Source organism: Patagioenas fasciata, chromosome 3, assembly GCF_037038585.1.
Source record: "Patagioenas fasciata isolate bPatFas1 chromosome 3, bPatFas1.hap1, whole genome shotgun sequence".
Lineage (NCBI taxonomy): Eukaryota > Metazoa > Chordata > Aves > Columbiformes > Columbidae > Patagioenas > Patagioenas fasciata.
The window spans coordinates 119,719,773-119,738,931 of record NC_092522.1 but is presented as its reverse complement, the minus strand read 5'-3'; the positions used below and the strand labels follow the sequence as shown (position 1 = coordinate 119,738,931).

Genomic DNA, 19,159 nt, shown 5'->3' with positions numbered 1-19,159 from the left:
CCAGCACTGAAATGTCCACTGCAAAAGGAACACTTCAACCAAGCATTCTTTATGTGGTCTTCAATTAATAAACAGGAATACGCCTTTCTAACTCTGTGGGTAGTGATTTTTCTGTTTGCTGCTACTGTATGTAAGCTAAATGAATGGAGCATTTATATTCTGTCTTTTCATCCGGGATATCAAAGCACTTTATAAATATGGCCCAATAGGTCTGATGTGCAACCACTGAATGGTGGCCTTCTTGGAGGTGGCATGCGGTTGACATTTTAGCTAGCAAAGCACATTTGAAGACCAGAAACAGTTGGTTTTCTCAGATGGGATAGCCTTGAAGGTTGAGGAGGTGTGAGACTATCTGAATTCATCTCTAACACATACCTGCCCCAACACTGAGAAGCAACACCACTACCTACTTTCCAGCTAGGTGAAGTGTGAGGTCAGCTAATAGCATGACCAAAGCATCTTCCACCACTTGATCACTAATTTTAATCCAGCCCAAGATAGTGGCTGTCAAAAATTATTACCATATGGTAAGCTGGTAAATTGCCACAAGAAAAGGTTGGTGGTCCCAGATTAGTTTCATATGGACAGGTGTCTACACCACAAAACCACCGTCCTAACTGCTACTAGCTGTTGGGTTTCGGAACAGAGGCCCAGATCTGAATGGGTGGTGGTCACACAAGTGATGCTTCTAGAGGTGGGACCTCGAGGCCAGAGAGGTGAGGCTGTTTGTGTCTGTTGAGGTGTTTCTTGATGCATGTGACCACTTCAGTTTCCAGAGCTGTCAGATAGCTTGTATGGTGCTTTCCATCCTTGTTGTGGCAAGTGCTTTCTCTTACCTTTACACAGGGGCCCTATCCCTTCCCTGCTTTTACCACGTTACATGGATGCCATAAAAAATGTCAATGGGGAGTGTGTATTGAAGGTATTAAGTTCAGACCACACAAGTAGTCTTTAACATTTTTGGTATGACTTGGAAAAACCTTCAGGAACACAGGACTGGAAGGAACTTCTGGGTCACTGATCCCACCCTCCTGCTATTACAGGCTTTCACTTTACATAATCCTTTTGAAAAACTGACTAATCTCTCCAAAAACATGGACAATCACAGGAAACCTTCAGAAATCATCTATACAAAAAAGATGTCAAATCGGTTTTGCACTTCTCCAATGCCTTTCATCTAAAACTTGTAATGAGTTTTTCAAACACAGAGTTGAGAATTGTTGTGCCAGTGGGAGGAAAGAATTATCCTTACTGTATTTGGGAGGGAGAATTTGGGAGACAGCAAAATTCTGAAGCAAATAGCAATTCTCATTCAGAGAAAACTCTTAGTGACTTGAGGACTCTGACTCCAATGGTGATATCCAGGTCTACTGATTCGATTCAATCAGACAACCAAGAATTGAAATCAGAGTTCCTGATACTCTCTTTACCTGTCTTTTAATCACAGCTCAAGATTTTCCACCTGTCAGCCTTACTATTTCTTCCAGAAGAAATAAATACTACATCCTGTTTCTCATGTGAAATAGAATAGACATTATCATACATTATTGTTAGGTATACTCCAGGTGAGCAGGAGATTCTGTTATACTGAAGGAACACTATCAGCAGCAGATCATAGGGTTGGGTTCTTTTTTTCTCTATAGAAGATACAGTGGAACCATCAGAGAGAGATGGGCTTCCTGCATTTCCACACCATGAGAAAAATGCAACTGAATTAATGTTCAAACCTGTGAAAACACACATTCCTTCTGCAGGAAGAACAAATCCTGGTATTGTGTTGTGTGTGTCAGGGAAATGCTTCACTTACATCTCTAAGCCAAATTTTACTCTCAGTCTCATTGACTCTTGACTGAATTTGACCTCTCTGATTTGCTAGCACATTTTTTAAACTTGTAAGTGTAATTGGTGGCAGAGTAAGGCCCTGGGGCTATTTATCTATCAGCAGATCATGATATAGTTGTAAGGAATATCAACAGCAGTAGGAAGCTGAGAAACTAATCCCCACAACCTTGAAGCACCACTGTTTCAGGTTACTGGTGCTAAGATATGAGCATAGACCCACCTTTGATCAACATATCTCATAAAGTTTTCTTACAGGAGCTGATCCCACTCCTACTGCACAGTGGATAAATATCTGTCTTTTCCATAGATTTTACCAGACATTCAGGTTGAATTGCAACTTTGCTAAATTAACCAATTCAGCACTGGAAGAGGAAAATTATGCACTCCTTATCTCTTGTGTAGATGTTACATTGGCAAAAGTTAGTAAAACAGTACTTGGAAATTTCTCCACAAAATACTCAGGGTTGAGGTTTAGTGGGAGGAAGCAAAATTCAGGATAAAGAAGTGCAAGGGCCAAACGCTGATGCACCCACTTGCACTGAGAAAGTTTTGCCATAACTGGAGTAAGCAGCTGGGAAGGTTGAAAGATTTTATTGACCTCTGTTGATAAAGGAATTAAAGATGTGTCTGCCTCTAGGGTGTGTTTTCTCAGGCCATGGTTTTCAGAATGGCTCATTTCATACAGTGTCTGTACAGGACACATGTAAGCAAAAGACATAACTGTGAATTCAAGCAAAAGTCAAGCGCTTTCTCACTGGCTCAGGATAATCTGGCTTTTAATGGAACAGCTCCTTGGAAAATAGGTAGTAATGCTTTGCTGTTTTCCAAGAGTAGCCGTCCTTACAGGAAGCTGGGGTCGAAAACAATTCTGTTACAAAAATACTTTCCATACTGACATATGATACATCAGCAAACAAATTTGTATGAACCAAGGCGTTTCAGATGTCAGTTCCCATCTTACCTTTAGCTCAAGTTGCTGAGCAGGGAATACTCCAGCAGACCTGTACTACACGGTGTGCTCAACAAGACTGCCAGATCTTACCCCAAGATGTTAGGTTTCACTGGCATCCGCCATGGCTTGGTTACGTATTTTTAAATCACTTTAATAGGTTTCCCCTTCGAGATTTTTTTGCCTTTTTTTTTTTTTCTGTGACAGATTCACTTTTCTTCTCTCTTCAGAGCCACACTAGTCAGAGATAGACATGGAGCTTAAATTGTTTTGTAGAACCATAGAATCATTTAGGTTGGAAAAGACCTTTAAGGTGATCAAGTCCAACTACTACGTAGTACTGCCAAGTCCGCCACTAAACCATGTCACTAAACACCACATCTACATTATCTCTTCAACACCTCCAGAGATGGTGACTCAACCACTTCCCTGGGCAACCTGTTCCAATGCCTGACAACCCTTTCCATGAAGAAATTTTTCCTAATATGTGATCTAAACCTCTCCTGGTGCAACTAGAGACCATTTCCTCTTGTCCTATCACTTGTTACTTGGGAGAAGAGACCAACACCCTCCATGCTGCAACCTCCTTTCAGGTAGTTGTAGAGGGTGAGAAGGTCTCCCTTCAGCCTCCTTTCCTCAAGGCTGAACAGCCCCAGTTCTCTCAGCTACTCTTCATAAGACTTGTGCTCCAGACCCTTCACCAGCTTCATTGCCCTTCTCTGAACTCTCTCCAGCACCTCAAGGTCTTTCTTGGAGTGAGGGGCCCAAAACAGAACAAAGGCTTCGAGGTGCAGCCTCACCAGTGCCCAGTACAGTGGGACAATTGCTTCCCTAGTTATGATTGCTTAGGTCAATTTAGAGGTTCTTGAACTGGGGACTTGTGCTTATTTGGAGGGGTCCTAAAAATTAAGATCTATCTCTGTTCTGGAAAGTTCAGCTTGAGGTAGTTTGTTTACATTTGGACTTTGAACATCGCGCAGATTGCACTGTCTGAATTTTGTTATAAATGACAGAATTTACGATAATGACAATTTCGGTGCACGCGTCTCAGCTGACTCACAGCACTGCTTCACATTTGGGAGTTTGATTCAAGCCCCATCTCTAATTATAATGTCACAGGCACCAGCCAAGTGCAGCACCTCCGTCTGACGTTATACACAGTGCGTTAGACTGGGTATTTTATTTGAGACCTCTGCTGCTATTACATTTGAAGCATTAGCTGTAGCATGAGCCATACAGGGATGATTTAGGGTTCTTGTAGTAATTTCCAAAGGTATATTCACTTTCACAATGCCTTTTTTTTTTATCTTTCCTTGGAAGACTTCATTCTGTCCTTTCTAAGCCAGTATCCTGTCACAATTTGCTCATTTACTCGTTTACGGACTTTGGCAGCTGCACCTTGGCTCTTCCACACCGCTGCTTCACCAGCCTGCCTCTCCTCACACTCTTGGTGGCATCTGGGCTCCTTCTGACCCAATAGCCCTGGGCTAGCACAGATTACCCGACTCTCTCTCCTTGTTAAAGACTAAATGCTGTCTTTTTACAGATTAGTTTCTTTCCGTAACGTTAATCAAGCAACCTTCCTTTTACAAGGCAGCACATCCTTTGGCCTTTCTTCTTCTTGGTGTGCTGATATTGCCAGAATTCCCCTTCCTCCCCTTTTTAAGGTGGTTCTGAAGGTAAATCAAGTGATTCCCCCAGGAAAGACAGAAGCTATTTGGCATAGAGAGGAGCCTTCCCCAACAAGGTGTATTGTGTCCTTAAAAAACTTCCTCTTTCCATTAAAATACGTTATTAGAGATAGCTGTGTGTTTCTATTAGAGATGAATCTAAACTATGCAGCTGGATTCAAAGTTAGTCAAACATGAGGCTACTTAAAGTCAAGAGTATGATCTCAAGATGTGCTTTTTGGCTTGAGCTGCTCTCCTGTTCGCACAGCGTAACACAAAAAGCATCACTACGCTGTTGGGAAAGCTGCTGACACAACTAAGAAACCAAGTGGTAAAGTCTTGTCATCAAAATCAACAAACCTGAATGCAAATGGGAACCTGGTGACGTGAGTAATTGTGACCCCCCCCCCGCTCAGCCACACAGAGCAAACTTTCTCTTCTCAATAATCACCAGGTTTTATGAAAGAAAAAAAAAAATCAATTGCAGATGAAGCACAGAGAAAAATTTCCTTGTATTCCTCTTACTAGGGAAAAAGAAAAAGAATCTCCTTCTTTGGACTCAGCCTGTGTGCATCTTTGCTGTGTACCAAGCTGCAAATGGTGGCGTCTCATTTCATTAATTGACAAACACCATCCCCTAAACATTTCCAGGAACAGTCATATTCTTTTCTCAGGTTTACTCAGTGGTTCTTACTGAGGTTTACATTTTTCCACACATGTGCTGAGAATAAACTTGCCTCTACGATCTCACCTCTTGTGCTATGAGAAGTTTTGATAATGTAATTTATAAGCAACTTCATTTTCTGGGTCTTTCTTTTTTTTTTTCTTTTGCAACTATCTGGTTTTGGCTATTTACTCCTTTCGGCAGCAAGCTGCCCTATTTCCCAAATACTGCAGGACTTTCTGAACTACAGCATTTCATTCCATTTGTGTCTCTTTTTAAGGGGCTGATTTGTCTTAAAGAAATTTTTCTCATTTAAAAATAATTTGCTGTGGTTTTACAGCCAGCATGGTTCCCCCCCAAACAAACAAACAAAAAATCCCTGCAGGCCTATTTCTTCTCTTTCTCCCATGATTACACTGGAGTAATGGCACTGATGCCCATGGAATTATTCCTGTTTTACATCAGTATGTAAGAGGCCAAGGTTTGTAGGATGAGACATACTCAACTCCTTCACAAAATAATGCTGTGGATTGGCCCAGAAAGGTATCTCCATCTATCAAAAGGGATCTCAAAGTCCTCTTTCATCTTCAGTCTCCCAAACAGAGGAATATAGTCATCCATCAGCAGGATGCAACAACCCCCAGGATGAAATCTAGCAGTACATTTAACATGGAGAAGAAGGCAAAAGCAGCACAACACAGCCCTTTAGGAATGTAAGCAAGAAATATAGTGTCCAGCTGAAATTAGTGTTACTATTTGCCTCGTGGACATGCTTGGGAAGCCCAGCCAAATTCAAGGCTCCAGTCTGGTAGAGCAGCCGCAGTGAGGGCAGTCTCTGTTCCCCAGCGCTTGCATTCCCGGCGACAAATAGCAGTCAGACCGCAGGCTAGCAAGAAGTTGAGCCAGGCAGAACTAAAATATCCCTGTTGGAGTATGGTCCCATGAGGCCAGTGTTATGTCTTACCAGAAACAAAGAGAAGAGCACATTTCCAATCTCAAAGGCTTCTCTGTCCCATTAAGGAAAACTCCAGACTACAATTAGAAGGAAGGAAAAAAAAAAAAAAAGAAGAGATGCAGCCACAACGTCCCAGTTTGCATCCAAAATGCAGCCTAAAAGAAGAGGGCATGCTCCCAGGAGAAGGCTGCCAGCACCCTCTTGGGCTGGCAGCTCCATCTACCTCACTCAGGAGGGTGGGAACGTGACACCAGGGAGAGACCATTCCTCCCCCAAACCCAGAACCGCTGGGTAAATATTGACTCAGAGCCAGGAGGGCCTGAATCACTCCTTCTTGTCCTGCTGAGGTGTCTCCCTCCACCCAGTGAGTGTCCAAGCCCACCAGGCACAGCCCAAAATATCACACAGGAGTTCGTACCTCTGGTGATCAAAGGACACGGACTGAGAGAGACAGGAGTGCCTCTGTTTGTGCAGGGCTGATGGGTTTGTTTGCTCATCGAGTGGGTGAATGTCTCTTCCAGTTAGTTATTCAGGGGGACACAAAGTGGGAAGAGTGTACAGGTGGAGGGACAACGGATTAGGGAGCTCCTAGTCCTAGTTCCTTCATCCTTGTCACATGCATCACACCCCAAATTCTCTGACTGCTGGTACACAGCTGATGAAGGTGCTGTGCCATGCACAGTTAATGGTGAAGCAAAGGCCTGGGCTCATGAAATCTCTCCCTAAATGTGCATTGAAGCAACAGTGAATTCATGAGAAGAGGTAGGAAAAAGTCCAGCTGTCTCAATTGTCCAACTCCTGTTGTAGTTGGCTTCAACCATATGGTGCAACGGTCTGGATCCTATCCCTAGATCAATTCAGATCATAACCTAAGTGTATTAAAGTTAAGCACAGAGAAGACCTGGGAGCCGAGTGGTGGTGACCACTGACCGGAGATGCGAGTAGGTGTCATGAACATTTGGGTGGTTACTGGCTAGTCTAATCAAACTGAACATAGGAGAGGACCGAGTTTACTGTTGCAAGCACAGGTCTGGGTTTTATTTCAAGTCTGATACAGATTTCCTAACTGGGTCACCATGCCAGCCAGTAGCACAGGAATGATATGTTCCTCCTTCACCGAGCTGTCATAAGGCTCAAGGCCTGAAGGTTTCAAAACTGGTTGAAGTTCTTCAAGAATAAAGGCTGTATAAAAGCATATGTTATGTATCTCTTTATATATGCTGCATTACCAAAAGTGCTGTATTTATATATTTCAAAACTGGGCACTGTGTTACATTTTCATTCCCCAGTACAAAGGCAAATACATTCCAAACAAAGCAATGTTGTTTCAACAAAGCAAGGGTTGAAATCTCTCCAGGGCTTCATTCTGTCTCATTTAGATCGGGCATAAGATCTTAAAGCAGAGTTTAGCGGTCGGCCGATCATGTTCCTCTGGGAAATGACACAGTGGTAATTCAGAAAGGGTAGTGAAGTACAGCATTGTCTTGGTCTGCAGGACTGTTCTTCAATAAAACCAGCGTCTCACCCAGCTTACAGGAGAACATTTTGTTCCAAAGGAGCTGTGGCTCTTCATTAAACAAAAGAATTCACCTCCGGCTAGACTTGGGTGTAAAATGAAAATGTTATTGGAGACAAAATGTCTTTGTGAAGACAACATTTCCATGATGCCTGCCACGATTGCCTGGACATATCTAGCAGTTAAAATGACAGTTAGGAAGAAAGGTACGTCTCCAGGGCACCGGATCTACGTTTGTTAACAACTTCTTTCAGTCTTGGTAGGTGGTTTCTTATCAGGCCAGGAGCCCCGAGAAGGGGATAAGCAGCCTGGATGCTGTCTGGCCATTGGCTGGGACTCACGTGCTCTGCAGTGGTGACCCAGACTCGATCATGAGTGAGCTGAATATTTCAGGACTTTCCCCAAAAACCTTTCAATGGAGTAAACAATTTCTCCCACATCTGACACAGGGAACTGGAAAAGAATGCCAGGCTATCAAAATACAAAAAATTATTATATACTTCCTCCCCTCCGATGCTCCCGACAAAATCAGGGAAGTTCACTGACAGAAAGATGCAGGAGGGTCATTCAGGGAAATAATTCCTGTCCAGACTGGCATAACTCAGGTGTTCAGATATGGCTGTCTCCCATCTGAATTGACTCTGTAGAAAAAAACATAGTCTATACAGTTCCTCAGTGTATGAAGATGCAAAAAAGGACCTCAGGCTGTGCAGTTTTAGGGGAGTTTAGTTACAAGACTATTTTCCTAAAAATGGCACCATCTCTCTGGGGAAGAAACATACTGGGAAATCTATGAAAATTTAATTAATTTCATGAGTTAGTTCCTCATTTTCTAGCCTACCTAAGGCAAGATCATTCCCTTGTGACCTTCAGATCACCTAGGGGCTCTTTATTGTACAGCCAAAGCATCCACCTTTAGCTTGACATGCAGGTTTTGGCCTGCAGACTCTTAGGCAGTTCAACAACACAACTAATCTTGCAGAGACACTCCTGTGCCATGTCTAATCGTGGTCTTCTACTCAGCCTTTCCCTCTTTCACTCAAACATTACTCAAGAAAAAGGGCCAACAGCCTTGGTTCTGCTCAAGAAGGGACAAGAGACTTTAAGTACTGACTTTACAGAGCTTGAGAAAACACACAAGATGAGGGTTGCTAGACCACTGGTTTGCTATGGTGTAAAATATTTATGAATACAATCAGGCTTAGAAGAATCCTTGTGCGTGGGCATTCGGATGGTAAATATCCAGGAAAAGATATAGTCACTGTGTTTCAGTGGGGAACACCAGTGTGACAAGTCTTTGGGAGGGACAATCCCATCTAAAGCATAACACAGCAGAGGTTCGGGGCAACCCAGTCTGGATGTAATTTGTTTCATTAATCAGCCCAAGAAGAGCCATGTGGCATAGGCAACAGAAGTCTGTCCACTGCTGCTGAACAATTTCCTTGCTGGACACTCTATAGGAACCTGAAATACCATTGACTCATGTGTACTGAATTCCAGACTTGACTCACTGGCTACTAAAACCATAAGATTGCATGGTGTCTCCTATTTTTCCTGGAAAAAAAAAAAAAGAGTAGGTTAATATAACTGCATTTGGTTAATTAACATCTGAATCTGCTTTGAAATCTCCAGAGTATAAATGTAAAGAACTTAAACTAATCTCAAACCAGCAAAGAAAAAGCCCCAAACATCTGAAACTTCAATATTTGTTCCTATGATGTTCCTAGTTGCCTCATCCTTTGAACTAAAGGCAAAAGATACACATCCCATCTCTTCCCTTTTGTATCTCTTAGTACCTCTGAATTTCATGTCATCACTGGCTTATTCTAGGGCCGTATATGATGAGAAGTGCTATTGAGAAAGGTACAAAGAGTAGATACACAGGTGGTTTTAGAGAAAACCCTGTCTGTCTGGTTACTGTGAAAAATCTGCTGTGGAAATGGAAAATCTTCCTCACACAATGCAAAACTAACCTGAGAAACTCGCTGCCATAGGAGTTAATCAAGACCAAAACCTTGTCAAAGAACAATGGAAAAAAATAATAATAAAAAAAAAAAAAAGAGAGAGAGAGAGAAAAAAAGGATAAAAAAGGAAAAAAGAAAAAAATAATCAGGAAAAAGCAAAATAATAAAAAAAAGTTTGATGGGATGTTTACAAGACTAACAAGAACTTAATAAGGACATTTGGAAACACAATAGTACTTATTAAGGAAAGAAAACAAGACTCTCAGAAGAATTAAACATGTTGGAAAGGCTATCTTCTTCAAGACAAGAAAACCCTTTTGGTGTAGCTAATGGTCAGATTCAAAGAGGTGATTTAGCACCATCTCTACTTTCAGTTGTAGAACCTACAGTTGCAGTCCATCTTGAGCCTGAACTTCAATGAAATTTGTTGGCCTTCATTGTATAGAAGGTGATCATATGCAGTGTAAACACCTGTCCTAGGCCCAAACCCTGATTAATTAATGAAATATCAGGAAAATTTCCCCCAACAGATCATGCCATAAGTGTTACTGAAGACTCTTTGATAGCTTCCTTTGAGGCAGCATTTGCTGACCGTTGACAGGGGTAAAATACAAGAGAAAATGGGATTTTGTCTGATCAGTTATAATTCTTTCTTCTCTGTACTGTTTCTTTTGACTCTCTGGAAGTAGATGTCAGTCTTGCTATAGTTTCAGAGGACGTGAACACTCTCTCCAGCCACTTCTCCATCCTCAGTAAGTTTCTGGGAAGGAGAGCACGCGGGTGGTGAAAAGAAGATGTCCTTCCATGGCTACGGGGAGGGTTGGGCTGGCAAGTCTCCTTAGACACAACAGATTTTCCTGCTGTGCTTTATTTCTGTGCTCCAAAGAGGAGGGAACAAAAGGTTTCCCCAATTTAAAAAGATGCATTAATAGAGAGGTGGCGTGAAGGAGCCGTCAGAGGGCTGCGTTGGGAATGTTGGTGGGGAAGATGAAAGTGGCCTTTGCTCCTGGCTCCGTCGTGGACTTCTGTCAAAACACTTAATTTTTTCATGTGTTTCAGTCTGGCCCCCATGAAGTGCAGCCAGTGTGAGACTCGTCTGTGCAGTGCTTTGAGCACAGCGGGAAAAATGTGTTAGGCAACGAATATTGTCATGAGGAATTGCCTGCTGCCCAACAATATTACCTCTCTAATGTGCCTACCTCCTCCTTTTCCCTTTCCCTCTCCAAGCTGAGATGTCAGGGCATCCTCAGGGACTCTTCTTTTGTGAAAATAACAGGAGCTGCTGAGCCCTACAAAAAGTCTGGCTTTGTCCCATAGGTGTCAAAGAAGGACCTCAGGTTCTTGGAAAATCTGATCCCAAATGAGTGTAAAAATGCACATTTTTGTCAGGAAGCGAATAAAATCTCACTGAAATTAAGCCAGGGACAAAGATGAAAAAGCAGATGTCCCATGACAAACTGTGAGAACAAATTTGTTCGCATGACATGGGAATAAGTATGTACTCATAACAGACTATTACTCAAGAAATTTTGAAAGAGCACAACTCCACAGGAGTCATAATGTGATTAGTCACATAAAGCCCAGTCCAGCTAGTCCTGGTGTATTGTACCTGAAAGAAGAGAAATAGACCCCAAAACAGACCCAAACAATAAAAAAAAAAAAAATTCCAAAGCGATGCATGAGTTTATGAAATCAGAAAAACTTGTAAGCAAATTAAAGCCTATAGAGTAGTTTGTGGATTGCTATTAGTTTGCTTAAAAAGCAAGAGACCAGAGGAAGGAGCTTTGCTGAAGTGACTCAGCCGGTAGGTTCTTAGTTTGACAGCACAGAGTTGGGGTATTTTTAGCGAAAAATCTAGGACGCTGGGACAGACTTTGCCACGTGATCCATTACAGCATGATTCTGGTAACCTACGATGATTTCCAAAATGTGGTGTTCTGTTTGTTTGCTTGTTTTGTTTTCTTTTGTTTTAAATTATGGGAGTGATGAGTGAGATTGAGTTTGAAAATGAGAGGAACAGGTCTGCTTTTGAACACTGTGATCTACTATTAATAATATCCACTTTCATATTAAGGTTGTGTATGAATCTCCTGAGCTTGAGTGGGCATATTTAATTGCATGAAACCACTTTTATCATTAAAGATTGCAGCATCTTGATATATATATATATGATATTTTTTGATATTTCCATGTATGCAGAGACGAGTAGATTCCTAGGAAAGAAATGTGATTTGTTTAATCTGAAAAAATAATTAATGCCTAATGCTTTTATTAATTTTCTGTGCATTTCTAAACTGCTCACCCAAAAGCAAGTGGGTATTCAGAGCTAGTTTGGATTTACACCAAAAAAAAGGATGCTAGACACAATATGTGGAACCAGATTCAGTTTCTGAAATCACACGTACACAAACATCGATCCTGGAGTGCTCACACTGATGCTTTTGTTCAGAGCTGTTCTAATGTGATGTCCGGCAGTCTCTTTACCCAGTGCAGTAATTTAATCCCTTCTAAACTTGATTTACAGCTCAAATCCCTTCCAAGCTTGAGTGCAGACCAGCAGTGAGAAGCAAGGCCACTCTGTCTCTGGATCAAACCTGGGCAGCACAGGAGGGTCAGATCCAGGTCCGTGCAAAAGCTGTACCGCCCTCGCTTACGCAGACGTTGCTATTGGACTCTTATTTACCACAAGCTGTTAGGACTTCGGTTTCACTTCTTACCAGAAAGAGGAGGCAGGCGTATATTTAGCCTTTGTTGGGAAGCAGCTGCAGAGTGAAGTGGGAGCGTGTGCACGCACCCGGTCTCACATCACAAGCACGTGGATGCTGCAAGTTTTAGAGCAAATTCATAAACCCGAGCAGAAAAGACAGTGTACAAAGGCCTCCTGCAGGTATCACTGAAGGGGCTGCATTATCATTTCAGCATCTCCATATCCTTAGCATTGAAATAGGTTGTTTGTTCATTGCTGACTCACTGGAAAGATCATCACTTTCTGAACCACCAGGTCATCTCTTGAAGCACTCCAGGGGCCTAAGTCTCTAGTCTCTTGCACCTTAAACCTTATCTCCATGGTTTTATGCCTTCCATGGGAATACAGAAGCAGCACTACCCAGTTCCTATTTTAATTTGATAGGAAATTACTTGCTGCATCTATATATAAAGCAAAGAACCCAGCTCCTCTCACTTCAGACATTTAGAAGTTAGTCAGCCCATTTAAGAGAGTTGACTTAGTCCTACAAGAAGTGCTGGAAGATGGGGGTCACTCCAGAGCATGTTCCTCCCACTCTTCTTAGGGACCTGATAGCTTGGGATGGCTTGTCCCCAGAGGTACTCCTTTCTCTGCTGGAGCCAGGATGACTGCCTTGTGCTAGATGCCAGCTAAATAGCTAATGTTAGATGAACTGAATCCCACGCAGTGTGCTAGCCAGTGGAAAGTCATGCCCCTGCTTTTCCCTCAAGGTTTCTCCTTCACAGACCTTTCCCTTGCTAGCTGACAAAGGACTAAGAAATCAGACTTTGCAGCAATTTGGCTGCAAGGCAGATAAAATCAGTAGTCAAACAAAAGCAGCTAAGATAGCCAAGACTGCCTGAAAAGTTAAATGCATGCTCTTCTCATACGGATGAATGCATTTAAAATGAATCTAGTTTCCCCATTCTCACAGGGCAGCTCATTAATCTTTTGGTATCATCCATCACCATGGGCAGGACAAGTACCAGGAAATCCTCTCCTGGAGCTGCTCCTCTGCTCTCTCTCATTACTGTATCACCTGGCCTATTCACAGTCCTGGGAACTTTTAACACTCCAAGGTCTTCTCAAAGGTGGCAGTGGAGAAGTATTCCCTATTACTTGCAAATAGGTATCAGAAAGATGTGCAACTGCTTTCTCTTTGAGAGATCCACAGTAAATAAGGAGGGCAGTGAATGTCAGGCATCCACTGTTTCTAAGCTGGGCACCCGTCTTATTTTTATGCACCTGGTATAGGAGTTCTCTTTTGAAATGTAGGCATTTTCAGTGCATGGCATCCATATCCAAGTTAGTTATCCTACATTATTCCCAGCAAAGAGATGAAGGCAAGTATTTATCATTCTAGCAATAGAGAGGTGATGCTAGACCTACTTAAATCTACTGACTGTGAAGAAAGGCTGAGAAATTAGATAAGATGTAGACATCTATACTGTAGGCTGCTAAAGCTGAAGGTGACCTGAATCCTATTTCAGTAGAGCAGTCCTCCTGAAGGATGAGGCCGAACTGCCTATGCACTCAATAGAAAAAAATGACACTGAGTCTTTTCAGAGAGATACAGCCTGTGTGTCCAAACCTTCCCCTTGGGGCCTTTCCCTCCACATACAACACAGAAAATGCAGGATCTTTCAGGGAATTTCTTCACTAGGCAACTACAGTTCAGTTGTTTAGGTGAAGTGAATCCCAACCCAAGTTTACTGAGTGTGTTTTCCTAACTGGTGAAATAACTTTTATTCTAAGCTACAAGCCTGCCTTGAAAAGTCAGTCTTTGCATGGGGGAGTATGGTATGGTACCCATCTTCTGTAGACTGGGTGTACTGGAGGGTGCTGAATGACGGTGCACAGTTGGGTTGATATGTTCAGGGAAGGTCGCTGTCCTTGTCTGAGCACCTTGTCTTCAACATCTCTCTTCTCTGCAGGCATCCATCCAACGCCATTTAGCTACAGCTCTGTCTAGATGCAGATATAACACCCCCAGGAATGAGTGTTAAGAATACGCTCTTTCTGCTGGGGCTGTACAAAAAAGTGAAAAAAAACACAAGCACTGCAGTTGTGATGAGTTACGACATTCAGATAAAACAAACAAAGTTAGAGAGGAAGGAAATTAATAGAATAATTCTGCTGTAAATGATAAGCAACTGTAGTAGTTTGCTCCATGCTTCATCATGCTTAGGACTTCCATATTCCTGGGCTTTCCCAAACACGTCCTAGCAAATTTGTCCATGGAGAAAAAATTCTTGACCCTAGGTGACCCTGCTTTGAGCAGAGTTTTGGACTAGGTGGTCTCCAGAAGTCCCTTTCCAACCTCAGCAATTCCGTGCTTCTAGAATTTTCATCATCAGTTTTGGTCATTAGATATTGAGAGGCTGGGTCAGATCCTTGCTTTTGCACAGACTGTGCTATATCAGCTCTGCACGTACCCGGCTGTTGATCTGAGCAGTGGAACAGCTTCCACACATCCTGGATACACCAGGCTCCCTGCACGGGTGCTCAGAAGCCCATGTGGAATTTCTTAGCTGGAAGGGTGGGAGCCTGATCAAGCTGAGCAAGATGTGTTTAAAAGGCTGCATGTCACAAATAAATCTTGCAGGGGGATTAGGGGGATGACAAAGCTGTGGCTTCTGATAGGGAAGCCACGCTGTTCGGAAAGATTGCAGTTAAAAGAAGAGCCTTTGGTGACCAGATTTTTGTCTCTATTTCTGTCTCTATTAGTTACTACTCCTTGTACTTTAACCCCAATTATTCTTTAACCATTAAAGAATCAGTTGTGACAGTTATTTGTCGCAGTGCTAAACCAGATTACCTCAAGGTTTGTCGAGTTTCCTCTACTCTCCAATGCGTGGAAAAACACTACATTTAATTTGGTTTGTTTGGGCAGTGTGGACATGGATTAGCCATGCTATATATGGACCATAAACACTGTTCTGGTTAACACTACAGTTGAGCCAAACCTGAACCTTTCATCTCACCCTTTGCAAACTTTGGTGGTTTGGATGGAAATGGAAACTGTATTTGAACTGTGCTTTATTTTTGTTTTTATTTTGAAAAACCAAAGCCCAATCAATAACACTTTGGAAACCCAACATCCAGCATCCTCAGCCCACCTCTGGTGAACAGAGATCGAGCGCCTGTGTAGGCAGGGACTTTGTGTTGGGACGAAAGCCAATACACAAAGGAAGGAAACTGTTTCAAGGAACCTGCAGTAACTTTCCATAAAAATCTCAGGGGCACAGGAGCATGCTGAATTTTGTGTCATAATTCGTTTCAACTGACATGTGTGTTTGGTTAGGGAAAACATGGTGGTCCCATGTGGAACAAAGATGGACTTCACTTGGCTGCATGACCAGCGGGTTTTGTGTTAGAAATGACAGGGAAAACCCTTCGTTTGCTTTTGACTCACAGTTTCAGCTTGCTATCTGGAATACCAAACCAGCCGGTAATGAAAACGGATTTCTCACATCAGATGTTTTAGATGCCAGGAATAATAATAGTATGGTGTTAACACCTCAATACTTGGCTGTCTCTAGGTTGTCTTAACCTAGATAAATCTATTACTTTGTCTCTTTGTGTCCACAGCAGTGCCTTAAAATTTGCACTTAATTGCAGCAGAAGTAGTTTTAAAAACCATCTGTATTATACTGACCATTTATGTAGCATCTCACCACCTTCTGTATAATGTGTTCCCCATGCTAAAATAAAGATCTATATAGTGATACAGTGATTCTACTTATGGAGGTCTTTGAGGTTGTTGAAAGGCTAACATTTCTTATTATATTTCTAGCTTTCAGAATTATTGTAATAACAGGATCATCCTTACCATACAGTATTTACCAGCTGTACACAGCGGGTAGAGCACCTTGGACCATAGTCTTTGCATCCCCAGGAGGCTGCTCTATCGTCCTAAAATGTATATGCTAGACTCAGTTCAAGCAAGTCTGTTTATAATGACTTTGGGGGACATTGGATGAGGTCCACTGAATGCTTGCAAGATGACATAGGTGTCAAGCTGGGATGCCCAGTGTCAACAGCTTCTTTCTGCCCCTACTTTCTTGATTTTCGTAGCTGAAGCTGCTAAATAACTACAGACAGTGATCTACATCTAAGTTTTATTGTGTGAGCTCTTTTATGCTTCCACACAAAAAAATAAAATTATTTAAGACTTCAACCCACCAACTAGCTCTTACTCTTTCTGGTGTTGACCTGTCCATTCAAATCAGACTGCTGGAAACTGGGACCCTTTATGAAGTAGCAAGTAACTTTGGCTCCAGCAGCAGCCGTCCAGCCCTCACATCTCCATGGGAGATCTGAGTCAGTTAGGACATTACCATCATTCCATGACTGGCCACGAAAACACAGTAGGCAATTCACCAGCTAATGCATACCTATGAGACATCAACCAGAAAAATGTTAAGGCCTGTCCACAGGTTTTATGAAGAATGAGACTGGAAGGATAATTTAGATTAATAATATTAAGTTACATGTTTACCTACAGTAGGCTCTTGTCTTTGAATATGTCTGTTCTTTTCTAATTGGCCTACAGAGAGTATCACTACCAGCTGATGAAATTTCACATTTCATCAAAAAGACCTAGTTCCACTGAGGTGACAGCAAGCAACCGTCCATGTGTGTAAGTACATGTGTGAATCGAGGTTCATGATGTGTCTTCCTTGCAGACTCGGGCCCTTGCACGCCTGATGCTCCACCTGCTGCCACTTCACCACAAACCTCTGAAGAACCTGGACCTTTCACAGCTCCAGTATCCCCCTCCTGTTCCTCTGACACTGGTACTGCATCATTTTCACCACCTTTACCAGCCTGTGTTGCAGCCTTACATCCCAAGCCACCTCCTATTCCACCATCATCATCAGCTTCTGCTGCCACTGTTCTCCCTGGACTCCCTTCTCTTCCTTCACCACCCACCTCTACTCCATCTCTGCACCCTGGACTATATTTGCCAGTAGTCCCACCTGGCAGTGCCACCCACCTCATCAACTGGCTGCCCTTCCTTGCTTCTGCAACACTTGCCACCATTCGAGGGAAGGAGGAAGACCAGCCACCCATAAGACCAGGCTCCCTGGAAGACATGAAGCTCTGCAGCAGCACACCCCCACACCCTTCCCATGAGGGAAATCCCCAGGTAGCACCCATGGGAGACAGAGCTCTGGGGGTTGCTTCCTCACCACTGGCTGCCCATGCCATGCCCTCAAGCTCCGAGCAGGCACCAGCAAACGTGAGCGACCTCCTAGCAGAGCTGAGAACGATGAACAGCCATCTGTCCATCATCGCCCAAGCCCTGACACAGCTGGCGTCATCGCTGGCTCCGCAGCAGGATGCTCCTGGCACTCCACCTCCTTAGTGCCAGGCTCTGCCCTGGTCACCCTGCTCATAGGGGCTGGTGACGGTGGGGGACAGCCCACGGTGGTGGTAGGGTGGAAGAAAGGGATCCTACCCAAACCTGTCCATACCGTCTGTGCCAGTTTGCTCTGCTCTCTGACAATGACCGTGTCTCCCCAGTGGGCTTTTCTGTTTGTTTATTTCCTCCTTGCAAATGGCTGCATATAATAAAAAATCATTTTGTGGTCTTGTTAATAAAATTGTTTATATTTCTTGCATTCCTTTCACATGTGCTTTCTCCCCTCTTCTCTTCCGTTAACTACACAAACACTGGTAGGAATCAGTGAGGTCTTGCACAGGGAATGAAGAGAATCTGAAATGCTGATAAAATATGAGGATGGTAAAACCCTGGCCCAGGTTGCCCAGAGAGGTGGTGGATGCCCCATCCCTGGAGACATCCCAGGCCAGGCTGAGCAACCTGATCTGGGTGAAGATGTCCCTGCTCACGGCAGGGGTTGGACTGGATGAGCTATGGAGGTCCTTCCAAACCCAAACTATTGTATGATTCTATGGAAATGCTTGGGGGGGGTGACAAAACCATTCTGAGCAACATGAGGGGACACAGACAGGAAAGAACAAAATAAAACTCTGAAAAATTTTCCTGTTTCTCTCCATCCACAGTGCACGGAACAATTCTGTTGAATTTGGAGCCCTTCCCAGTACATTAAATCTCAGGGATAATCGTAATTACCAACACAGGTAAGGGCTGTGATAAATTGTTCAAAACACAGTACACGGTAGTTGTCTAACCAGTACTTGGGCTGCTACCAAACAGCCTCATCTACCTCTTGTCCTCTGAGAGAGCACAAACCGAAGGTAGTGCAGCACGTAGGCAGAGTGCATCTTGCCAGTGGTGCCTGGGGTTCTTCAAGGAAATAAATGGGCCAGGCTAATTCACAGCAATTAGTCAGGCACACGTGGGTAGATCCTGACATTTCACCATCTATTCCTTATTGCCAAGCTGCAGCAGATTACCTAAAGGTGACACTGAAGGCATGAAACCTTGAACAATCCTCTTTGTGAGTGGGGAAAGAGCTCTTGGGTATGAATCTGAGATGTGTGACCTGGAGAACAGCTGGTGAGGCACCCTTGGGTGCTGCCTGGCCTGGCAGAGGCACCAGAGATGGGAGATGAAGGTTGGGATGTGCTTGGTGCTCTGGAAGAGTCGCAGGAAAGGGGACTCGCAGCTCTTCCAGAGCCATTTGGTTCATCTCAGCCACAGTCTGCCCATAGAGCAAACAACCATCAGTCAAAATAAGATATTTTCCCAAAGGTGGGCCAAGTACAGGGACAGTGGAGGCTGAGCCAGGCTATGTGGCTGCTCTTTCATCCCAATGAATGAAAATGAAATAAATGCTCATGGCAAACAAGACGAAAGAAAGGCCTCTGTGAAGTTCGGTATGATCTCACCTTAGATTAGCCATGCAGCCCTCAGATATCAGGATCTGAGGCCATCTCTAGGAAA

General features: G+C 43.3%; 1 protein-coding gene across 2 annotated transcripts in view; it reads left to right on the top strand.

The window, feature by feature from the left end:
- RUNX2 (RUNX family transcription factor 2) overlaps positions 1–17,835 on the top strand; it is a 227,236-nt gene extending 209,401 nt beyond the window's left edge. For both annotated transcript variants that reach the window (XM_071807130.1, XM_071807129.1), the window contains one exon: positions 16,974–17,835. In XM_071807130.1, the coding sequence (XP_071663231.1) occupies positions 16,974–17,656 (683 nt within the window). In that variant the 3' untranslated portion in view covers positions 17,657–17,835. The remainder of the gene's footprint in view (positions 1–16,973) is intronic.
- Positions 17,836–19,159: the final 1,324 nt, after the last annotated feature.